The 26,125-nt window shown below is 42.1% G+C and overlaps 1 protein-coding gene across 1 annotated transcript in view; it reads right to left on the bottom strand.

Annotated features, from left to right (window-relative positions):
• The window catches only part of NSG2 (neuronal vesicle trafficking associated 2), a 124,591-nt gene that overhangs the window by 88,350 nt on the left and 10,116 nt on the right, over positions 1-26,125 (bottom strand). The window contains exon 3 of the mRNA XM_077265812.1: positions 25,642-25,758. Coding sequence (XP_077121927.1) covers positions 25,642-25,758 — 117 coding nt within the window. The remainder of the gene's footprint in view (positions 1-25,641; positions 25,759-26,125) is intronic.

The following is a 26,125-nucleotide window of genomic DNA, read 5'->3' as shown; positions in this document are numbered from 1 at the left end:
GATGATTTTGGCATACAACTCCTGATAACCCAAAAAACCTGTCTCAATAAATTAGCATATCAAGAAAAGGTTCTCTAAACGACCTATTACCCTAATCTTCTGAATCAACTAATTAACTCTAAACACATGCAAAAGATACCTGAGGCTTTTAAAAACTCCCTGCCTGGTTCATTACTCAAAACCCCCATCATGGGTAAGACTAGCGACCTGACAGATGTCAAGAAGGCCATCATTGACACCCTCAAGCAAGAGGGTAAGACCCAGAAAGAAATTTCTCAACAAATAGGCTGTTCCCAGAGTGCTGTATCAAGGCACCTCAATGGTAAGTCTGTTGGAAGGAAACAATGTGGCAGAAAACGCTGTACAATGAGAAGATGTGACCGGAACCTGAGGAAGCAGTGGACTGAGTCTGGTGTGGAAACATCCAGAGCCGGCGTGTGCAGGAAATGGGCTACAGGTGCCGCATTCCCCAGGTAAAGCCACTTTTGAACCATAAACAGCGGCAGAAGCGCCTGACCTGGGCTACAGAGAAGCAGCACTGGACTGTTGCTAAGTGGTCCCAAGTACTTTTTTCTGATGAAAGCAAATTTTGCATGTCATTCGGAAATCAAGGTGCCAGAGTCTGGAGGAAGACTGGGGAGAAGGAAATGCCAAAATGCCTGAAGTCCAGTGTCAAGTACCCACAGTCAGTGATGGTGTGGGGTGCCATGTCAGCTGCTGGTGTTGGTCCACTGTGTTTCATCAAGGGCAGGGTCAATGCAGCTAGCTATCAGGAGATTTTGGAGCACTTCATGCTTCCATCGGCTGAAATGCTTTATGGAGATGAAGATTTCATTTTTCAGCACGACCTGGCACCTGCTCACAGTGCCAAAACCACTGGTAAATGGTTTACTGACCATGGTATTACTGTGCTCAATTGGCCTGCCAACTCTCCTGACCTGAACCCCATAGAGAATCTGTGGGATATTGTGAAGAGAAAGTTGAGAGACGCAAGACCCAACACTCTGGATGAGCTTAAGGCCGCTATTGAAGCATCCTGGGCCTCCATAACATCTCAGCAGTGTCACAGGCTGATTGCCTCCATGCCACGCCGCATTGAAGCAGTCATTTCTGCCAAAGGATTCCCGACCAAGTATTGAGTGCATAACTGAACATTATTATTTGATGTTTTTTTTGTTTGGTATTAAAAAACACTTTTATTTGATTGGTCGGGTGAAATATGCTAATTTATTGAGACAGGTTTTTTGGGTTATCAGGAGTTGTAGGCCAAAATCATCAGTATTAAAACAATAAAATACCTGACAAATTTCAGTTGGTGGATAATGAATCTATAATATATGAAAGTTTAATTGTAATCATTACATTATGGTAAATAATGAAATTTAACACTATATGCTAATTTTTTGAGAAGGACCTGTAATGTCACATGACACGACAAAAATAGAAGTGCTGACTTTGCAGGAACTTGTTTTTAATTTAAATGGGGCACTGAAGTGATTAAGCAGTGGTTGTCCAGTACTGGACAGCCCCTTTAAATGTACCAAAAGGAAAGGGTGAAAAAATGAATGGAAGGAAAGAAAGGATGAAAGAAGGGAAGGATGAACAAATTAATAAAAGGAAAGGATTAAAAATAATGAATGGATGGAAGGAAAGAATGAAAGAAGGGAAGGATGAAAAAATTAATAGAAGGAAAGGATGAAAAAATGAACGGAAGGAAGGAAAGAAGGAAAGAAAGAAAGAAAGAAAGAAAGAAAGAAAGAAAGAAAGAAAGAGAAAGAAAGATTTGATAAACAAGTAAGAGACCTAAATGTGGGAGAATTCAGATTAAGATTCAATTCCAAGATGATAGTTTATCATTTAGCTAAATTTGAGTATGGAGAGAAACTACTATAAATACTCTACATGGTATATGCCAATCTGTTGTTGGTAACACACCTTACAGTTGTGGCCAAAAGTATTGACACCCCTGCAATTCTATCAGATAATACTCAGTTTCTTCCTGAAAATTATTGCAATCACAAATTCTTTGCACTTTACAAAAACCGAATCTGTGGATATAACATTTATTCAAATGATCCCTGTGACACGGAGTGCCCATAGCACTCCAGCACGGGAAAGGGGGGCACACTCCCCAACTACTAGAAATCCTATCAACTAACAAGAGCCTGATGCCCCATAAAACGCATGACACTCATTACTGAACAAGTGTAAATTTATTGATAAATAACATACATAAATATTTAAAACATATATAAACAAAGTGGATGAGGACAGGGTGAATGACTCAAAAAGGACAACCAACCACATGGGAACACACACAAAATAAAGTAAGGGTTTCTATCAATAGCCCAAGCAATTTGTATCACCCAAACAGCAAAATGTAATGCTGGATATGAGTGGAAGGGGAGACGAGGAGAGAATATCTACAGGAAGTAGCAGCAAATGGCTTAAGACTGTGCCTATCCTAATCACTCCTAAGCCTCCCTAGTATTGCAACAATGCCCATAAAGTGCAATAGTACTTAAACGCTATAACATCTATAGGGCTTACCCATGTGTGCTCCTGTGTGGTCAGTGTCCAGCAAGAGGCCCCAATAATACTATAAATACTCTACATGGTATATGCCAATCTGTTGTTGGTAACACACCTTACAGTTGTGGCCAAAAGTATTGACACCCCTGCAATTCTGTCAGATAATACTCAGTTTCTTCCTGAAAATGATTGCAATCACAAATTCTTTGGTATTATCTTCATTTAATTTGTCTTAAATGAAAAAACACAAAAGAGAATGAAGCAAAAAGCAAAACATTGATCATTTCACACAAAACTCCAAAAATGGGCCAGACAAAAGTATTGGCACCCTCAGCCTAATACTTGGTTGCACAACCTTTTAGCCAAAATAACTGCAACCAACCGCTTCCGGTAACCATCAATGAGTTTCTTACAATGCTCTGCTGGAATTTTAGACCATTCTTCTTTGGCAAACTGCTCCAGGTCCCTGATATTTGAAGAGTGCCTTCTCCAAACTGCCATTTTTAGATCTCTCCACAGGTGTTCTATGGGATTCAGGTCCGGACTCATTGCTGGCCACCTTAGAAGTCTCCAGTGCTTTCTCTCAAACCATTTTCTAGTGCTTTTTGAAGTGTGTTTTGGGTCATTGACCTGCTGGAAGACCCATGACCTCTGAGGGAGACCCAGCTTTCTCACACTGGGCCCTACATTATTCTTCAAAATTTGTTGGTAGTCTTCAGACTTCATAATGCCATGCACATGGTCAAGCAGTCCAGTGCCAGAGGCAGCAAAGCAACCCCAAAACATCTAGGAACCTCCGCCATGTTTGACTGTAGGGACCGTGTTCTTTTCTTTGAATGCCTCTTTTTTTCTCCTGTAAACTCTATGTTGATGCCTTTGCCCAAAATGCTCTACTTTTGTCTCATCTGACCAGAGAACATTCTTCCAAAACGTTTTAGGCTTTTTTAGGTAAGTTTTGGCAAACTCCAGCCTGGCTTTTTTATGTCTCGGGGTAAGAAGTGGGGTCTTCCTGGGTCTCCTACCATACAGTCCCTTTTCATTCAGACGCCAACGGATAGTATGGGTCGACACTGTTGTACCCTCGGACTGCAGGGCAGCTTGAACTTGTTTGGATGTTAGTCGAGGTTCTTTATCCAACATCCGCACAATCTTGCGTTGAAATCTCTTGTCAATTTTTCTTTTCTGTCCACATCTAGGGAGGTTAGCCACAGTGCCATGGGCTTTAAACTTCTTGATGACACTGCGCACGGTAGACACAGGAACATTCAGGTCTTTGGAGATGGACTTGTAGCCTTGAGATTGCTCATGCTTCCTCACAATTTGGTTTCTCAAGTCCTCAGACAGTTCTTTGGTCTTCTTTCTTTTCTCCATGCTCAATGTGGTACACACAAGGACACAGGACAAAGGTTGAGTCAATTTTAATCCATGTCAACTGGCTGCAAGTGTGATTTAGTTATTGCCAACACCTGTTAGGTGCCACAGGTAAGGTACAGGTGCTGGTAATTACACAAATTAGAGAAACATCACATGATTTTTCGAACCGTGAAAATACTTTTGTCCACCCCCTTTTTTATGTTTGGTGTGGAATTATATCCAATTTGGCTTTAGGACACTTCTTTTTGTGTTTTTTTCATTTAAGACAAATTAAATGAAGATAATAATAACAAAGAATTTGTGTTTGCAATCATTTTCAGGAAGAAACTGAGTATTATCTGACAGAATTGCAGGGGTGTCAATACTTTTGGCCACAACTGTATGTCCATACTGTTATATGCTGCACCACAATAGACTGGCAATGTAATACACTACATATAGAAACACCAGACAGCTATACATTGTATGCATTACATGATCACTATATATAAAAGGAAATTATAACAGACAAGCCAAGTACATATATACACCATAAATTCAATTATATATTCTTGTGATAGTCTTCTTGTAACCGCAAAATACAATTTTCAATAATCTTTAGTTAGAAATCTATTGTTAGAAATGGTAACCCGTTGTTGACAAACTATCATTTCGTTACCACAGATGCCTCAAATAATTGGCACAAACAAAAAGTAAATGATTTGTTTGTGGTCTGCAGCTCCACAAACAGATCTCACTAACAATCTGCATTTTTGTCAAACTACCGTATATACTCGAGTATATGCAGAGAATTTCAGCCCATTTTTTTAGGCTGAAATTGCCCCTCTCGGCTTATACTCGAGTCATACCCAGGGGTCGGCAGGGGAGGGGGAGCGGCAGCTGTCTAATAATACTCACCTGCTCCTGGCGCGGTCCCTGCACATCCCTGGTTCTCTGGGCGCCGCAGGTTCTTCCTGTAGTAAGCGGTCACATGGTACCGCTTATTACAGTAATGAATATGGACCCGACTCCACTCCTATAGGGGTGGAGCTGCATATTCATTACTGTAATGAGCGCCGGGGAACCAGGGAACGCGCCAGGAGCAGGTGAGTATAACGCAGTGCGCAATATTCACCTGCTCCCTGTTCCACCACCGCCGCTGCGTCTTCCCCGTCCTCTGCACTGACGCTCAGGTCAGAGGGCGTGATGATGCGATTAGTGTGCGCGCCGCCCTTTGCCTGAACAGTCAGTGCAGAGGACGGGGATGATGCAGCAGCGGCTGTCGGCGGTGGAACGAGGAGCAGGTGAATATAGCACGTGCCGGGGGCCTGAGCGACGAGAGGTATGTGATTTTTTTTTTTTTTATCGCAGCAACAGCATATGGGGCAAATGTCTACATGGAGCATCTTATGGGGCATAATCAATGTTTGTGCAGCATTATATTGGGCCAATGTCTACATGGAGCATCTTATGGGGCATAATCAATGTTTGTGCAGCATTATATTGGGCCAATGTCTACATGGAGCATCTTATGGGGCATAATCAATGTTTGTGCAGCTTTATATGGGGCAAATGTCTTTATGGAGCATCTTATGGGGCATAATCAATGTTTTTGCAGCCTTATATGGGGCAAATATCTTTATGGAGCATCTTATGGGGCCATTATCAACGTTTGTGGAGCATTATATGGGGCAAATATCTTTATATAGCATCTTATGTGGCCATAATCCGCATTTGTGCAGCATTATATGGGGCAAATGTCTGTATGGAGCATCTTATGGGGCCCATCATATACTGTATGGAGCATTATATGGGGCTCCTGATTCAATATGGATACTCAAAAACACTTAACCTACTGATGTCTCAATTAATTTTACTTTTATTGGTATCTATTTGTAATTTTGACATTTACCGGTAGCTGCTGCATTTTCCACCCTAGGCTTATACTCGAGTAATTAGGTTTTCCCATTTTTTTTTTTGTGGCAAAATTAGGGGTCTCGGCTTATACACGGGTCGGCTTATACTTGACTGTGGTGCCCAGAACTGGACACAGTATTCCAGATGAGGTCTGATCGAGGAGTAGAGAGGGATAACTTCACATGATCTAGACTCTATGCTTCTCTTAACCTCTTCACCCCCGAGCCTGTTTTCACCTTCATGACCGGGCCAAATTTTACAATTATGACCAGTGTTACTTTGTGTTAATAACTCTGGAATCCGGTGATTCTGAGGTTGCTTTTTCATAACATATTGTTCTTCATGATAGTGGTAAAATTTCATTTATATGACTTGCGCTTATTTGTGAAAAAAATAGGAAATTTGGTGAAAATTTGGAAAATTCAGCAATTTTCAAACTTTTAATTTTTATGCCCTTAAATCAGACATATGACACACAAAACAGTTAATGAATAACATTTACCACATGTCTACCAAAAGTACTCAAAAGTGACAACATTCTAAAAACTGAACCCCTCAAGATGTTCAAAACCACATTCAAGAAGTTTATTAACCCTTCAGGTGCTTCACAGGAATTTTTGGAATGTGGGAGTAAACAATAAAGATTTAATTATTTGGCACAAAAATGTATCTATAGATCCCACATTTTTTATTTTTGCAAGGGTAACAGGAAAAAATGGATTGTACAATTTGTTGTACAATTTCTCCTGAGCATGACGATACCCCATATGTGGGAGAAAACTACTGTTTTGGCACTCAGCAGGGCTCAGAATGGAAAAAGCGTCATTTGACTTTTGAATGTAAAATTTGCTGGATTATTCAGCAGACACCATGTATCCTTTGGAGAGCCCCAGATGTGCTTAAACAATGGAAACTCCCCCACATATGACATCATTTTGGAAACTAGACCCCTCAGTTGCTTCACAGAAATTTATAACATTGAGCAATGAAAGTAAAAAAAAATCACATTTTCCCCACAAAAATTATTTTTAGCCACAAATTTTGCATTTTCACAAGGGCAACCAGAGAAACTGCACAATATAATTTGTTGTGCAACTGCTCCTGAATACGTCAATTCAATACCCCATGTGTGGAGCAAAACTACTGTTTGGGCGCAAAGCAGGGCTTGGACGGGAAGGAGCGCCGTTTGACTTTTTGAATGCATAATTTTCTAAAATCATTAGCGAATGCCATGTTGCGTTTGGAGAGCCCTTGATGTGCCTAAACTGTGGAAACCCCCACAAGTGACCTCATTTTGGAAACTAGACCTCTCAGGAAACTTAAATACATATACCACTGATACATATCAAAGAACTCTATCACAGGGAAACACCCTTTAACTGGACATAAATCACAGGGTACAACTCCATACGAATATACACTCACTGGCCACTTTATTAGGTACACCTGTCCAACTTCTTGTTAACACTTAATTTCTAATCAGCCAATCACATGGCGGCAACTCAGTGCATTTAGGCATGTAGACATGGTCAAGACAATCTCCTGCAGTTCAAACCGAGCATCAGTATGGGGAAGAAAGGTGATTTGAGTGCCTTTGAACGTGGCATGGTTGTTGGTGCCAGAAGGGCTGGTCTGAGTATTTCAGAAACTGCTGATCTACTGGGATTTTCACGCACAACCATCTCTAGGGTTTACAGAGAATGGTCCGAAAAAGAAAAAAAATCCAGTGAGCGGCAGTTCTGTGGGCGGAAATGCCTTGTTGATGCCAGAGGTCAGAGGAGAATGGGCAGACTGGTTCGAGCTGATAGAAAGGCAACAGTGACTCAAATCGCCACCCGTTACAACCAAGGTAGGCCTAAGAGCATCTCTGAACGCACAGTGCGTCGAACTTTGAGGCAGATGGGCTACAGCAGCAGAAGACCACACCGGGTACCACTCCTTTCAGCTAAGAACAGGAAACTGAGGCTACAATTTGCACAAGCTCATCGAAATTGGACAGTAGAAGATTGGAAAAACGTTGCTTGGTCTGATGAGTCTCGATTTCTGCTGCGACATTCGGATGGTAGGGTCAGAATTTGGCGTAAACAACATGAAAGCATGGATCCATCCTGCCTTGTATGGAGCATCTTTGGGATGTGCAGCCGACAAATCTGCGGCAACTGTGTGATGCCATCATGTCAATATGGACCAAAATCTCTGAGGAATGCTTCCAGCACCTTGTTGAATCTATGCCACGAAGAATTGAGGCAGTTCTGAAGGCAAAAGGGGTCCAACCCGTTACTAGCATGGTGTACCTAATAAAGTGGCCGGTGTCATGATCTCTGCAGGCAGAGATCATAGCAAGCCTATAGAGGGACAAGCTCTCGGAAGATGGAACTATACTGACCATGAACTAAGCCTGCCGCGCAACTAGAAATAGCCAGGTAGCATTTCCTATTTATTGCTAGATGCCCAGCTCTGGCCTAAGACCTAAATAGCTAGCAGAGGGAAATATAAGACCTGGCTCACCTCTAGAGAAATATTCCAAGCAGACAGTAGCCCCCCACATATAATGACGGTGAGTTCAGATGAAACAACAAACGCAGCAGGAAAATAGTCTTAGCAAATTTGAGGTCCGCTTACTAGATAGCAGAAGACAGATAGTATACTTTCATGGTCAGCAGAAAAACACTAACAAAACACCATCCAGAGATTACCTTAAACTCTGGCATTAACTCATAACGCCAGAGTAGCAATCCCTGATCAACGAGAGCTTTCCAGACACAGTAACAAAACTTCAGCTGTGAACTGGAACAAATAGGCAAAACGAAACATGGACAAAAGTCCAACTTATCTAGTAGTTGTCAGAAGCAGGAACAAGCACTGAGAGGCATCAGATAACATTGTTGACCGGCAAGAAACCACCAGAGAAATGAGCTTAAATAGCGACACCCACTACTGATGGAACCAGGTGAAACAGGAAAGAGGATGACAAGTCCAATTCCACAAGCGGCCACCGGGGGAGCCCAGAATCCAAATTCACAACAGTACCCCCCCCTCAAGGAGGGGGCACCGAACCCTCACCAGATCCACCCGGGCGACCAGGATGAGCCCTATGGAAGGCACGAACAAGATCAGAAGCATGAACATCAGATGCATTGACCCAAGAATTATCCTCCTGGCCGTAACCCTTCCAGTTGACCAGATACTGGAGTCTCCGTCTGGAAACACGAGAGTCCAAAATTTTCTCCACAACGTACTCCAACTCACCCTCAACCAACACCGGAGCAGGAGGCTCAACTGAAGGTACAACAGGTACCTCATACCTGCGCAATAACGACCGATGAAAAACGTTATGAATGGAAAAGGACGCAGGGAGGTCCAAACGGAAAGAAACAGGATTAAGAATCTCCAATATTCTATAAGGGCCGATGAACCGAGGTTTAAACTTAGGAGAAGAGACCCTCATAGGGACAAAACGAGAAGACAACCACACCAAATCTCCAACACAAAGCCGAGAACCAACACGACGATGACGGTTGGCAAAACGCTGAGTCTTCTCCTGGGACAACTTCAAATTGTCCATAACCTGCCCCCAGATGTGATGCAATCTCTCCACCACCGCATCCACTCCAGGACAATCCGAGGATTCCACCTGACCGGAGGAAAATCGAGGGTGAAACCCCGAATTACAGAAAAACGGGGACACCAAGGTGGAAGAGCTGGCCCGATTATTGAGGGCGAACTCTGCCAATGGCAAAAAAGCAACCCAATCATCCTGGTCAGCAGAGACAAAACACCTCAGATATGTCTCCAGGGTCTGATTAGTCCGCTCGGTCTGGCCATTAGTCTGAGGGTGAAAAGCAGATGAAAAAGACAAATCTATGCCCATCCTAGCACAGAATGCCCGCCAAAATCTAGACACAAATTGGGTACCTCTGTCAGAAACAATATTCTCAGGAATACCGTGCAATCGGACAACATTCTGAAAAAACAGAGGAACCAACTCAGAAGAAGAAGGCAACTTGGGCAGAGGAACCAAATGGACCATTTTAGAGAAACGGTCACAGACCACCCAGATGACAGACATCTTCTGGGAAACAGGCAGATCTGAAATAAAATCCATCGAGATGTGTGTCCAAGGCCTCTTAGGAATAGGCAAGGGCAACAGCAGTCCGCTAGCCCGAGAACTACAAGACTTGGCCCGAGCACAAATGTCACATGACTGCACAAAGACTCGCACATCTCGTGACAGGGAAGGCCACCAGAAGGATCTTGCCACCAAATCCCTGGTACCAAAAATTCCGGGATGACCTGCCAATGCAGAAGAATGTACCTCAGAGATGACTCTACTGGTCCAATCATCCGGAACAAACAGTCTATCAGGCGGACAACGATCCGGTCTATCCGCCTGAAACTCTTGCAAGGACCGCCGCAGATCAGGAGAAACGGCCGACAAAATTACTCCCTCCCTAAGGATACCTGTGGGTTCAGCATTACCAGGAGAGTCCGGGTCAAAACTCCTAGAAAGGGCATCTGCCTTAACATTCTTAGAACCCGGTAGGTATGACACCACAAAATTAAAGCGAGAAAAAAATAAAGACCAGCGCGCCTGTCTAGGATTCAGGCGCCTGGCAGTCTCAAGATAAATCAAATTTTTGTGGTCAGTCAACACCACCACCTGATGCTTAGCCCCCTCTAGCCAATGGCGCCACTCCTCAAACGCCCACTTCATGGCCAAAAGCTCCCTATTCCCAACATCATAATTCCGCTCTGCGGGCGAAAATTTGCGAGAAAAGAAGGCACAAGGCCTAATGACGGAGCAGTCGGAACCTTTCTGCGACAACACTGCCCCAGCTCCGATCTCCGAAGCGTCAACCTCAACCTGAAAAGGCAGATTCACATCAGGCTGACGTAACACAGGGGCAGAGGCAAAACGGTGCTTAAGCTCCTGAAAGGCCTCTACAGCATGAGGGGACCAATTAGCAACATCAGCGCCATGTCTGGTCAAATCAGTCAGTGGTTTAACGACATCCGAAAAACCAGCAATAAATCGGCGGTAAAAGTTGGCAAAGCCCAAAAATCTCTGAAGACCCTTAAGAGAGGAGGGCTGAGTCCAGTCACAAATAGCTTGCACCTTGACGGGATCCATCTCAATGGAAGAGGGAGAAAAAATATACCCCAAAAAGGAAATTTTCTGGACCCCAAAAACGCACTTAGACCCCTTCACACATAAAGAATTAGACCGCAGAACCTGAAAAACTCTCCTGACCTGCTGGACATGAGAGTCCCAGTCATCAGAAAAAATCAGAATATCATCCAGATATATTATCATAAACTTATCCAGAAAATCACGGAAAATATCATGCATAAAAGACTGGAAAACTGAAGGGGCATTAGAAAGACCAAAAGGCATGACCAAATACTCAAAGTGGCCCTCGGGCGTATTAAATGCGGTCTTCCACTCATCCCCCTGCCTGATCCGCACCAAATTATACGCCCCACGAAGATCAATTTTAGAGAACCACTTAGCACCCTCTATACGAGCAAACAAATCAGTAAGCAATGGCAATGGGTATTGGTACTTAACAGTGATCTTATTCAGAAGTCGATAATCAATACATGGTCTCAAAGAGCCGTCCTTTTTTGAGACAAAGAAAAACCCAGCTCCCAAGGGAGAAGAAGATGGACGAATATGTCCCTTTTCCAAAGACTCCTTTATATATTCCCGCATAGCAGCATGTTCCGGCACAGACAGATTAAACAAACGACCCTTTGGATATTTGCAACCCGGTATCAAATCTATGGCACAATCGCACTCACGGTGCGGAGGTAACGACCCAAGCTTGGGTTCGTCAAAGACGTCTTGATAATCAGAGAGGAACTCAGGGACTTCAGAGGGAATGGACGACGAAATAGAAACCAAAGGTAAGTCCCCATGAATACCCTTACATCCCCAGCTCAACACAGACATTGCTCTCCAGTCCAAGACTGGATTGTGAGACTGCAACCATGGCAATCCCAGTACCAAATCGTCATGTAAATTATACAGCACCAGGAAACGAATAATCTCCTGGTGATCCGGATTGATACGCATGGTTACTTGTGTCCAGTATTGTGGTTTATTATTAGCCAATGGGGTGGAGTCAATCCCCTTCAGAGGAATAAGAGTCTCCAAAGGCTCTAAATCAAAACCACAACGATTGGCAAAGGACCAATCCATAAGACTCAGAGCGGCGCCAGAGTCAACATAGGCGTCCGTGGCAATGGATGACAAAGAGCAAATCAGGGTTACAGACAAAATAAACTTAGACTGAATGGTGCCAATGGAAACAGACTTATCAAGCTTCTTTGTACGCCTAGAGCATGCTGATATAACATGAGTAGAATCCCCACAATAGAAGCACAATCCATTCTTCCGTCTAAAATTCTGTCGCTCGCTCCTGGACAGAATTCTATCACACTGCATACTTTCTGGCGTCTTTTCCATAGACACCGCCAGATGGTGCACCGGTTTGCGCTCCCGCAGACGCCTATCAATCTGAATAGCCATTGTCATGGACTCATTCAGACCTGCAGGCACAGGGAACCCCACCATAACATCCTTAACGGCATCAGAGAGACCTTCTCTGAAAGTTGCCGCCAAGGCGCACTCATTCCACTGAGTAAGCACAGACCATTTACGGAATTTTTGGCAGTAAACCTCAGCTTCGTCTTGCCCCTGAGATAGTGCCATCAAAGTTTTTTCTGCCTGAAGTTCCAAATGAGGTTCCTCATAAAGCAAGCCCAAGGCCAGAAAAAACGCATCCACATCGCGCAACGCAGGATCCCCTGCTGGCAATGAGAAGGCCCAATCTTGAGGGTCACCCCTGAGCAAGGAAATCACAATCCTAACCTGCTGAGCAGGGTCTCCAGCTGAACGAGACTTCAGGGACAAATAAAGCTTACAATTATTTCGGAAATTCTGGAAGCTTGCTCTATTCCCTGTGAAGAACTCCGGCAAAGGAATTCTCGGCTCAGATACTGGAGCATGTACCACAAAATCTTGTAAATTTTGTACTTTCGTGATGAGATTATTCAAACCCGCAGTTACACTCTGAAGATCCATTATTGTCAGGTGCACACAGAGCCATACAGAGATTAGGAGGAGAGAGAGAAAAAAGACTGCAGCAAGGCAAACTGGAGGAAAAAAAAAAAAAAAAAAAAATTCCAGCAGACTTCTTATAACTCTCCTTTCTCAACCTGGGTCTTTAACACTTTATTGGCCGGTCAAACTGTCATGATCTCTGCAGGCAGAGATCATAGCAAGCCTATAGAGGGACAAGCTCTCGGAAGATGGAACTATACTGACCATGAACTAAGCCTGCCGCGCAACTAGAAATAGCCAGGTAGCATTTCCTATTTATTGCTAGATGCCCAGCTCTGGCCTAAGACCTAAATAGCTAGCAGAGGGAAATATAAGACCTGGCTCACCTCTAGAGAAATATTCCAAGCAGACAGTAGCCCCCCACATATAATGACGGTGAGTTCAGATGAAACAACAAACGCAGCAGGAAAATAGTCTTAGCAAATTTGAGGTCCGCTTACTAGATAGCAGAAGACAGATAGTATACTTTCATGGTCAGCAGAAAAACACTAACAAAACACCATCCAGAGATTACCTTAAACTCTGGCATTAACTCATAACGCCAGAGTAGCAATCCCTGATCAACGAGAGCTTTCCAGACACAGTAACAAAACTTCAGCTGTGAACTGGAACAAATAGGCAAAACGAAACATGGACAAAAGTCCAACTTATCTAGTAGTTGTCAGAAGCAGGAACAAGCACTGAGAGGCATCAGATAACATTGTTGACCGGCAAGAAACCACCAGAGAAATGAGCTTAAATAGCGACACCCACTACTGATGGAACCAGGTGAAACAGGAAAGAGGATGACAAGTCCAATTCCACAAGCGGCCACCGGGGGAGCCCAGAATCCAAATTCACAACAGGCCGGTGAGTGTAGATCCTACAAAGAAGCCTGGAGTAAATATACACCCAAAAATATAATTTACTAAAATTCAAATTTTATTATAAATATAACATACACAAAAACAAAATACATAAACAAAAGTGCTCATAGCATACACATACAAGGGACCCTGACTACTGCAAGTAACACCATGTAGACACTAACAGGCAAAGCACCGCTCAGTATAAAGCTGAGTACGGTTCAGATGACCATATCTGACGGTATGTACATCTCCCATGTAACCCTTTATGCCTATATAGGCCAAATTAAAGGACCGATAGAGCCATGTTTGTCTTACCCATTTATGTTGGTGCCAGTATCAGTCCCGCTGCCCCGACGCGCGTTTCGCGTTGGGCTTCCTCGGGGGGCGTGGAAACTTATCTAGATGTGTTGTGAGCACCTTGAACCCCCAGGTGCTTCACAGAAGTTTATAACATTCAGCCGTGAAAATAAAAAAATCACATTTTCCTGACAAAAATGATATTTAGCCCCAAATTTTGCATTTTCACAAGAGTAACAGAAGAAATTGCACCATACAATTTGTTGTGCAATTTCTCCTGAGTGCACAGATACCCCATATGTGGGAGTAAAATACTGTTAAGGTTCACCGCAGGGCTCAGAAGAGGAGTGATGTTTTGAAATGCAGACTTTGATGGAATGGTCTGTCGGCGTCATGTCTCGTTTCGAGAGCCCTTGATGTGCCTATGAAGTGGAAAAACCCAATAAGTGACACTAGTTTGTAACCTAGACCCCTCAAGGAATGTATGATGAACAATCTGAACCTCCAGCTGCTTCACAGCAGTTTATAATGCAGAGCAGTGAAAATTAAAAAAAAAATAAAAAATTCCAACAAAAATTTTATTTTAGCCCCAATTTTTTTCCTTCTACAAGGATAGCAGGAGAAAATGGACCCCAAAATGTTATGTGCAATTTCTCCTGAGTACACTGATACCCCATATGTGGTTGAAATCTACATTTGAGGCACAGTGCAAAACTCAAAAGAGAAAAAGCACCATATTGGAGTTCACATTTTGATGGACTGGTTTAAGGGTGCCATGTCACATTGGCAGAGCCCCTGAGGTGCCAGAACAGCAGAACACCCGTAAGAGACCCCATTTCATCTAGGGGTGCAGTGATCATATTGACAATACAGGTGGGTCACAGAATGTTATACCATTAGACAATGAAGAAAAAAATAATTACATTTGTACCACAAAAATTTTGTTTTAGCCCCAGACTTAACATTGTTCATGGGGAAATGATTAAAAATTGCACCAAAGTTGGTCCCACAATTTCTGCTGAATGTAGAAATACCCCAAATGTGGCTGTACAGTACTGTTAGCCATATGGCGAGACTCGGGAGAGACAGAGCGCTATTGGCAAATAGCACTCCGTCCCTCCCAAGTCTCGCCATATGGCTAAGCAGTGCTGTCATACAGGAGGCATCCTGGAGAGCAGAATTTCCTAGAATAGTTTGTAGTCTCCATATACAGAGCACCTAAAGGCTATAAGAGCAGAATTCCCCCTCAGGTGGCCCCATTTTGGAAATTATACCCCATTCAGGAATTTATTCTACAGGTGTCGTGATGATTTTGACTCCATGGGAGTTTTCCAGAAACAATCAGCAAAGCATGTTGCTGAATGAAAATTGTAAACAGCCGTTGTAGTGCCCATACATTGTGACCAGCTCATGCACCAGTAAATTAGGCGGGCTGTCATAGCTGCAGAAATGCCAAACATAAGGATGCTAAATGTGGATTAGACATACTGGGGCTCAAAAGAAAGGCCGAGCATTTGGATTTGGGAGCATAGAATTTGCTGTATTTCTTTCGAGGAGTGAGGGCAATTTCGCATTTCCAGAGCCTTTGTGCTACCAGTAAAGTGGAAACCCCCTATATTTCCATTAATAGATGACGGACGTGAGTGGGGACTTGCTTTTTTTGTGGATTAAGTTGAAGCTTTTGTTGGGAACATTTTACATAACAATTTGGGATCACATTTATCCAGTTCTCTACACTGAGCACTCAAATTGGGGTTCTCCTTTAAATCTTCAAGTGACGTAATTGAGATGAACCCCTCGAGAGATCTATTCACTATAATGAGGCAGCAGAGTTACTCTGAACTCTGTCTGGCCTCTGTTCAGCGGTCTCCCTTTTCAGAGGTGCTGAAAACTTGTGCCAGACTACATTTTTATGCACTCTTAATAAAAAGACATCCACAGTGACTCCATCTGCTTCATTATAGAGAATCTGCCAGGGATTTCGTCTGAATCATGTATTTCATAGACTTACACAGAAACCCCGGTGTAAGTGCTCAGCGCAGAGCACAGGATAAATGTAAGCTGAACCTTACTGCGAATGAATGAACAAATCAACAGCAAGTGAAGAATTGGTTTTACTTAGTTTTTACGTCGTTCCTCGTGTGGTATAAGTGATTAGGTGACTTTATTCTTCAGGTCAGTGCTATTACAGTGATAACAGATTTATCACAGGTTTTTATGTTTGGCTGCTGTCACACACTAGAAACATCTTTTTATTGCCAAAACTCGCTTTTGCATTCCCATATTTTAAGAGCTATAATTTTCACATATTTCACCTGACAGAGTCATGTGACGACTTTATTTTTGCAGGACAAGTTGATGTTTTTATTGGTGCCATTTTTGGGCACATGACATTTTTTGGGGGAGGTAGAATGAACAAAAAACAGCAATTCTGGGCAGAGCCTTGTGGTACCCCACTTGAAACACTCTTCCAATTAGATATGCGACCATTTATTACCACTCTTTGAGTACGATCAATAAGCCAGTCATGAATCCACCTAAGGTTGTAGCCTTGTCAATCCCATACTTGGTCATTTTTTCAATAAGGATAGTATGCGATACTTTATCAAATGCTTTGCTGAAGTCGAGAAATACTATATCTACTGTTATGATCCCTAGTGGCTGAGGATCACAAATAGATCAGCAAGTGATTAAACTAAGGACGAGCTCTAGGGAGATGGTAACTGGACTGATCGCAAATCTGAACCTATCCAAAACAACTAGAGGTAGCCGGTGAACGTGCCTAAAAAATTCCTAGACGTCTCGAGCCAGCCTGAGGAACTAGCTACCCCTAAAGAGAAAGAAAGACCTCGCTTGCCTCCAGAGAAATAATCCCCAAAGATATAGAAGCCCCCAACAAATATTAACGGTGAAGTAAGAAGAAGGCACATACATAGGGATGAAATCAGATTCAGCAAAAGAGGCCCACTAGTACTAGAAAGCAGAAAATAGAGCAGGGGTCTATGCGATCAATAAAAAACCCTTACAAAATATCCATCCTGAGATTTCAAGAACCCACACACCAACTAACGGTGTGTGGGGAGAAACTCAGCCCACTAGAGCAACCAGCAAGCGAGGGAATTACATTTTAGCAAGCTGGAACAGAAAACATGATAAACACTGCTGATCAAAAAATGAGCAAACAAAACTTAGCTTATCCTGGATGGACTGGGAGCAAGGTAGTCAGAAGGAATCTGAGTAGCACTGATTACATCGACAGCCGGCAACAAGTGGAAGTAAAACAGAGCTATATAGGAACCTCCCAGAGGATAACGAACCAGCTGATAGCCAGAGACCAGCAGGATGTAGGCAAAGCCACCAGGGGGAGCCCAAAGCAAAAGTCACACCATACCACCAGTGTCCACAAGAGGGAGCCTGAACACAGAGTTCACAACAATCTACCTCATTTCCCTGATCCACCCAGTCAGTGATTCCATCATAGAAGGAAATTAGATTAGTCTGGCATGACTTGTTAGTTACAAACCCATGCTGGTTCTGGTTAATTACTATATTCTTAAGGCAGCTTATTTATTTGAACAACAGTTTTTAACTTAAAGGGACTGTTTCATCCTACTAAATGGGTAAGACTCAAGCAAATTTGCAACTTACCTCTTATTAAATCCCCCTTTATGCTCAAGAATGGAGGGATTTTAATGCACTGCCCATTGCCAAATTCGCCCATGGAGCACACACTTGCAAGCTGTTTGCTATACAGCTTGCAGGCACCTCTTGTTTATACAACTTTGAAAAGTTGCAACATTTTTAAGCAACGCAAAATGTTTTAGACAAGATTTCTGGCATAAATGCTTTGATGAGTCAGACCAAAGTTCAAGAAAACAGTATTCACTGTTGTATACTCTATTGTTCGATAGACCGAGCCTCTGAGCCAGTGACATGTCCTGTATGTGGAGTAAATGAATCCCATCCCTTAGCATTGCTCATCACTAGTGAAATGGCTAGGGAAAAACAAGGGTAGCCCTCTTGAAAAACGTGAAAAACTGATGGTTGAATATACCCTTAATGTGACAAGCAGGAACAAGAAAGAAGTGAGTAAAGAGGCTAAAAAGGAGTGAATATTACACTGTTGACTGTTATGTTTTTGCTTTAACAAAGTAAAAGCTATGATGTGCATTACTTTAGAGATTTTATTTTAGCCAACTCATGCGATATACCTCTTTGTATCTTTGTATGTTATAAGGAGCATGAAAAAGATAGTTGATACATTATATTCACTTATTTTTTTAACTTTAAATACTAATTAACAAGGCATTTAAAACTCTGCTTTTTTTTCTTTTTTCTTACCAAGGAATGGATAGAAGATACTGTGAAAATGCCCCATTGGAGCACTTATACATAGGCCACATCCACTTAAGGTCTATATTTCTGGAAAGTCAAACAAAAATGTGGATGCACTGGAGGTACATATATACACATAATTAATAGAGAAGTAAAATATACAGTAATGAGCAAAAGGGTAACAATGTTTTGAAGTTTTGACTTTCAGGCTCCATATCTCACCATTCATTACTGCTTTGGATGTGACAATATCATAATTTTATAGACAATCAGCTCATACATAAACTTGACTTACAACCATTTAGCATATGATTAGTTATACAGATTCTTGTCCTGTCACTACATTGTTAGCTTTGTTCCTGGTGGTGGAAAGCTTTTGTTGTTTTTTTGCCTGTATACTACAAATTACAACCAGTTCTCACATTCACTAATATTCCAGTGTACTATTAGGTTGATTCCCAAGCAAAAGGTCACTGGTTCGAATCGAGGAGCAGCCATGAAGAACATTAGCCAAGAAAAGAGAAACAGCATCATCTAGCTCATCAAAAGCAGTCGTCGGCCAAGAAATTTGCCAAACTGCATCATGTGAGTGCCATGACAGTTGAAAGAATAACAAAATGAAGTCCATCCATTTTAATTAATTCAAAAGAGGTGGACGTCCAGATAAAATACAGGAATCAACAAGTCAGCTCATCACAAGGTCTATCAGTTCTCGCGCGACAAACACGGCAGTGGAGGTGGCTTGCTTGATTCATAATAGTAAGATCACAGATATCCATGCAAGCACCATGGGGTTGTTTCACAACCAAAGGCATTGGATACTTGACCATGACCGATGGTGGTCACAATACTGAGCTATATGTGAGTATCCTATAAGACACGTTACTTTGTACACTCGAGTACTACAGGTATGAAAAGGACAACAGTGTTCCAGCAGGACAACAACCCGAAGCATATCTCGAGATTTGAAAATAAATGGTTCAATGACAATGAAGTAGAGGTGCTGGATTAGCCCTCACAGTCTACAGACCCAACCTGGAGGTCAACCCCATTCTGACCTCGGACGGGATAGTACGTCCGAGGTCAGATACCCCGCTTTGATGCAGGGCTCCGGCGGTGAGCCCGCATAAAAGCCGGGACATGTCTGCTGTTTTGAACAGCTGACATGTGCCCGCAATAGCGGCGGGTGAAATCGCGATTCACCCGCCGCTATTAACTAGTTAAATGCCGCTGTCAAACGCTGACAGCGGCATTTAACCGGCGCTTCCGGCCATCCGGCTGGAAATGAACGCATTGCCGACCCCCATCACATGATCGGGGGTCAGCGATGCTTCTGCATAGTAACCATAGAGGTCCTTGAGATCTCTATGATTACTGATCCCGGCTAGCTGTGAGCGCCACCCTGTGGTCGGCGCTCATAGCACACCTACAATTCAGCTGCATAGCAGCGATGTGATGATCGCTGCTATGTAGCAGAGGCGATCGAGTTGTGCCAGCTTCTAGCCTAGGCTATTGAAGCATGACAAAAGTAAAAAAAAAAAAAAAAAAGGTTAAAAAATGTGAAAAAAATTAAAATTTTATAAAAGTTTAAATCACTCCCCTTTCGCCCCATTCAAAAGAAATCGATTAAAAAAAAATCAAACCTATACATATTTGGTATCGCCGCGTTCAGAATCGCCCGATCCATCAACAAAAAAAAAGGATTAACCTGATCGCTAAACGGCGAAGAGAGAAAAAAATTTGAAACGCCAGAATTACGTTTTTTTGGTAGCTGCGACTTTGCATTAAAATGCAATAACGGGCGATCAAAAGAACGTATCTGCACCAAAATGGTATCATTAAAAACACCAGCTCGGCACGCAAAAAAATAATCCCTCACCCGACCCCAGATCATGAAAAATGGAGACGCTACGGGTATTGGAGAATTGTGCAATTTTTTTTTTTTTTTTTTAGCAAAGTTTGGAATTTTTTTCACCACTTAGATAAAAAATAACCTAGACATGTTAGGTGTCTATGAACTCGTAATGACCTGGAGAATCATAATGGCTGGTCAGTTTTAGCATGTAGTGAACCTAGCAAAAAAGACAAACAAAAAACAAGTGTGGGATTGCACTTTTTTTTGCAATTTCACAGCACTTGGAATTTTTTTCCCGTTTTCTAGTACACGACATGCTAAAATCAATGATGTTGTTCAAAAGCACAACTTGTTTTACAAAAAATAAGCCCTCACATGGCCATATTGACAGAAAAATAAAAAAGTTATGGCTCTGGGAAGCAGGGGAGCGAAAAACGAACACGGAAAAACGGAAAATCCCAAGGTCATGAAGGGGTTAAAGAAAAAAACTGTATACATACCTAAGTGAGTTGACCAGTGCACCAACTTAGGGAACATGTAAAAGAGGCCTGGGATCAGATTTCGGTCGAGACAAATTAGAGTCTGATCGAGAGCATGCCCAGAAGGATTCAGGTAGTGTTGAAAGCCAAAATGCTAACAAAATACCGTAATAAAAATTAAAATTTAGATTTTTGGGAGCAAAACAGTAACAATGCAGTGACATGAGAAGAAACTGCATAACTAATCATATCCTAAATAGTTGGAAGTCAAATATATGTATAAGATAGCCAAGATGATTGTCTAAAAAATGATGGTAGTCTCACGTTCGAAGCAGTAATGGATGGTGAGATATGAAGACAGAAAGTCAAAAGTTCAAAACATTGTTACCATTTTGCTCGTCACTGTATATTAATTTAGGTTCAAGAGAGAATCACTTCAACTGATTTTTAGACAAGTAGTCTATAAAAATGTCTGCCCTGTGATCACTGCAATATTTCTCTTCCCTTTCCGAAAAACATCTCAAGCATTCTGTTGAATAACTTTCTAAAAAAAAAAAAGAAACATCGACCTAATACTTTTTTTACATCTTGTCATGGCATACTGTGATTTTTTTTTTACATTCATGGTCACTTACCAGAAATACCTGACCCAGCAGTATCTTTGTTGTAGACAGAAAATGACATAATTGAATTCACTGAATTATTGTGCAACTATTGCAGCAATAAGGAATTCTAAGTTTAGAGCTGAGTCATCCAGAAATGCTAAACTTTCAAAAGAAATGACCTGAAAAGTGCAGCGCTGTACTAAACACCGATTCACAGTAATGACTCAATTACATTAAGCATTTGACTGTATAATTGCCAGACTGATTGTAAAATAAATTTGTGGCAGGGGGGTAACAATAAGATTGTGGCGTATATATATTACTGCACAGTACAAAGTTCTATAATACTTTGGTGATAAATAAAATAATGCATTGAGCATCTTTACACTTCAAATTGTTGGAAAGCATGACACCGTTCACTAATGTGGGGCACACTGAAGACCTTAAAATCGTAGATAATGGCAGGTAATAGAAGAAGATTGGCAGTGCTCTTTAGAGGAATGAAATGCACAATGCTGTGACAGTCAGTACAAAGAGAGATGAACAAAGGTATAATAAAACATAAAAAGCATAGAGAACATGACAACTCAAGCACTGATCATGGCCAATAATGAGTCATTCTTCATCTACTTTTACCAAAACAGCATTAGCAATAGAAGAGCAAACTATAAGCCAGGCATAGGCAATATTTATTTATCACATTCATATCTAAAGTGTGGTGAAAGATAATTCACAGATTTTTTGTTTAACCCCGGGTTGAGGAAGCAAAGCAGCGGTGTGTGAAAATATTCGTGTAGGTTCTAACATTCCACTCTTTGTTTTAGTTTTTACAAAGTATTTTTAAAGGAATCCGTCAGCAGGTTTTAGCCATGTAATCTAAGAGCAGAATGATGTAGGAGCTGAGAACCTCATTCCAGTGATGTATCACTTACTAGGCTGTGTGTTGCTGTTTCAGTAAAATCAGTGTTTTATCAGCAGGAAATTATCACTACAGGACTAGGTGCCTCCTAGTCAACTGCTCAGTGTAACCCCCCCACCACTGATAAAGCAGCTTTCTGTCAATGTATAGTGTACACAGAAAGCTGCCAATCAGTGGTATGGGAGGAGTTATGCAAGGCTAAGCATTCTGAGCACTGCTAGATCTGCAGTAAGCGCACATCACTGGAATCAGTGTCTCAGTTTCAACATCATGCTGTTCTCTGATTAGATATAAAAAACCCACTGACAGATTCCTTTTAAAAGCACAATGTAAAAATTGAAGGTATTATTAGAAAATGTTTCAGTCTTTTCAGACTACAGAGAGGCTATTTCCATAATAGCATATTATCTTATTTTTCAAATGAAAAAGAAAATGTTCAAATAGTCCCAACTAATATTTTTTAACATTTTTTGTCTATAACAGCTATGTAGATCTGTATCTCAAATGTAAAAGTAAACAAAATCCTCCTATCCATAAAAAGCTAAGGGTATGCAGTGTTACCAATGAGTTTAATGAAGCACTCCCACCAAACTCTTTACTGCCTAAACATGTGTAAATGTATAGGCATTGTGCGACAATGCAGTAATATACTCATCGATTGCTGTTTTCCCCTCTTTCAAGTCATGCTCTGGTTGTCTTCTGGGTGACGTCACTGCTCTTCAGACTGGCTCACTCTATGCACTATGAGTGAATCGGTTTCTTTTACAATGTACCGGTAAGCCTAGGTAGTCTCATTCTGACGCTACATAAATTTACATGGTAAAAGCCACTTCCTGCTCAAGACCAAAGTGTGATCCAGCAAGTCAGAATCTCGAGACCCAGAAGAGGACCAGAGCGGCACTGGAAACTGGGGAAGACGGATATCGGCAAGTATATTACTGCACTTACACTACGCTGCATACACATTAACACAGGATTAGGCAATACATTTTTTTGGGATGGAGGTCTTCTTTAATATAAAACCTATGCCGTAAGTCCCTAGGTAGAGATGGGGGGACCCCTGGATGTTTGGGTATGGTGGGTTCGGACGGACAGTTAAAAAAAGTTTGGGTTCAGGTTCCCGAACAGTACCTGAACCCGAACACGGAACCCATTTATTTGAATGGAGGGCCCGAACAACCAGTGTTTGCCATGCTGTCATGTGCATGACAGTGCGGGAAACACTGCTTCTGATCAGCGGTAAAATCATTACCGCCGGTCAGACAGCCGCAGTTCTCAAGTTTTTAAATGACAGCATGAGCAGCAGCTGTGATCGGAGGTGTAAAATTTACCTCCGGTCACTGGCGTCAGAGGATGGGACTACTGCTCCCATCAGCCTATGCTTGCTGCCGCTAATAACAGCGAGAGTAGGCGGCAGCTGATGGGCGTATTCATTTGCCGATGCCTGCCCTCAAAATAAATAATGAAAAAAAAACCTTGTGGCTGCAACCCTCAGTTGTCAGCGTTAGAAAGACTGTTTATCAAGAATAGAGGGGTCCCCAAGCTGCGTTCCCAGCCGGGCCAATGAACTACGGTGACCTTCCTCCAGTGAGATCACTGCTAGCACAGGGAGAAAAAGTCTTGCGGTGCAGAGACGAGTTCACCACAGTTCAAATTCACTGTGGTGAAATTCTCCCAGTGAAGTGGGGTGAACTCACTTCTGCACCGTGAGACTTTTCCTTAGAATGCTGAGGTCACAACAGTTCAGTCTGGCTGGGAACGTAGCCTCATTGACCCATGGTACCCTCGATGAGGTCACTGCTGCTCACTGATGCTGCTCTCACAGCAGCTCACTCATCAGTGGTTCTCAGCCTGGACATTCACATCTTGGCACCGTCCAGGTTGAAAACTAGTAATTCACCGACATGGATTACGGCGTGGGACAGGACGACGGACAGGTGAGGAATATTGTTGTTTTTTATTTTTGTTATATTACAGGAGACGAGGGATTCAATTGAATGGGCATTAGGTAAGTATAACTTAGTTTGTTATTTTTAAATAAAAAAAGTGTGTTTTGCTTTTATTTCAAATACAAGACTTTATTATTGCTGTGTCTTTATTTACAATACAACTATAGGATTAGTAATGGATAGGTGTATTATAGGCGCCTCTCCATTACTAAGCAATGGGTTTGATGTCACCAGACAATACAAAGGTGACATCAACCCCACAAATATGAACGCCACTTGCCACCGCTACAGGGCAAGTGGGAAGAGCAGGGCAAAGTGCCAGCATTTGTGCATCTCACGATGTGCCTTTTCTGGGCTTCTGTATGCTGCTATTTTTAGGCTGGGGGGAACAATATCCATGGCCCCTTATCAGCCCCCAGCTGTCTGCCTTAGCAAGGCTGGTTGTGAAAAATGGGGGGAACCCCATGTCGTTTTTTATAATTATTTATTTAAATAATTTTAAAAAACTGTGTTTGGACCCCTCTATTCTTGATAACCAGCCTTGCTAAAGCTGATAGCTGAGGGTTGCAGCCCCCAGCTGTCAGTTTTGCCTGACTGGTTATCAAAATTACGGGGGAACCCACACCATTTTTTTTACTTAGAGAGCAGGCGGCGGCTGATAAATGCTCCCATCAGCCACCGTCTGTTCTCACTGTTATTAGCGGCAGAAGGTGTAGGCTAACGGGAGTAGTAGTCCCATCAGCCAACACCAGTGACTAGAGGTAAACTTTATATCTCCGATCACAACTGCGGGCTAACACTGTCATTTGGCAGCGTGGGAACTATGGCTGTCTGACCGGCAGTAATGATTTTACCGCCGATCAGAAGCAGTTTGCCAAGCTGTCATGCACATGACAGCGTGACAAATACAAGGTGTTCAGGGTTCAAACCCGAGCAAAAACACAGACTTACTGGTGAAGCTCGTGTTTGGTGTCCATGCCCGAACAGTAGGTGTTCGGTACAGATGCCAAACTTTACTGTTCAGGCTCGCCCATCTCTATTCTTAAGCTTTCGTTAATGTCAACTACAGACAGACAACATGTTATTTTTAAGCTGTTTATACAAAAGGATTTGGTGCTACATATAAAAAAAAAAAGGACGCCAGTCTCTAAAAAACAGATCATGAATAATCACTGTAAGTTACATAGTTAGTATGGATGAATTGTGACATATGTCTACCAAGTTGAACCAGCCTGCAAGCAATTTATTTCTTTATTTAATAAAAGTTTTTGCATTTTGTGAAAAACAAAAATTAAAAAAGAGCAATTTTCTCCAAATACAATTTTTAAAATTTGGACAAAAAAAAAAAAAATCATTTACAGAATCATCTGTACCAAGCAAGCAACTGAAACTAAGGTAATCACAGATAAGAGTAGAGATACAATACCTTTAACCTCTCAGTCACCCCATCCGTAAAGCTCACAGTGAACTCTGCAATTTTTGGCACTCTAATTTTCTTGTTCTTTTGTTCCGACTGGTACTCTGTCCTTGTCTTGACAACCACCTAAAATATATCCGAATATTAGAAATTTCAAGATCATGATGTAGACCACTAGAACTTTTTCCATATTTGTATTCTATTAAAGGTTTACTTTGGTTAGTACAACAGCTTTTCATAGAAAGATGCCCCTGAAAAGAATCTATGGCTCAATGTCCAAGCTATTAAAATATGTTTTCTTAGACTTTTATGGTATTTCCATCATGCTATAGATGAATGATAACGTGATCGGTGAAGATCACACGTCTAAAATGCTAATCCATTGACAGAATTCAGGGGTCCCTATAATTGTGTACAGAGGAGGGGATCGGTTGAACACACTGCAATCCATATCCGCTGCTTTCCTCATTGAAATCTGTTGGAGTTCCAAAAG

Source organism: Ranitomeya variabilis, chromosome 5, assembly GCF_051348905.1.
Source record: "Ranitomeya variabilis isolate aRanVar5 chromosome 5, aRanVar5.hap1, whole genome shotgun sequence".
In the NCBI taxonomy this organism is placed as follows: Eukaryota; Metazoa; Chordata; class Amphibia; order Anura; family Dendrobatidae; genus Ranitomeya; species Ranitomeya variabilis.
The sequence above is the reverse complement of the archived record's forward strand: the minus strand, read 5'-3'. Positions and strand labels throughout refer to the sequence as shown.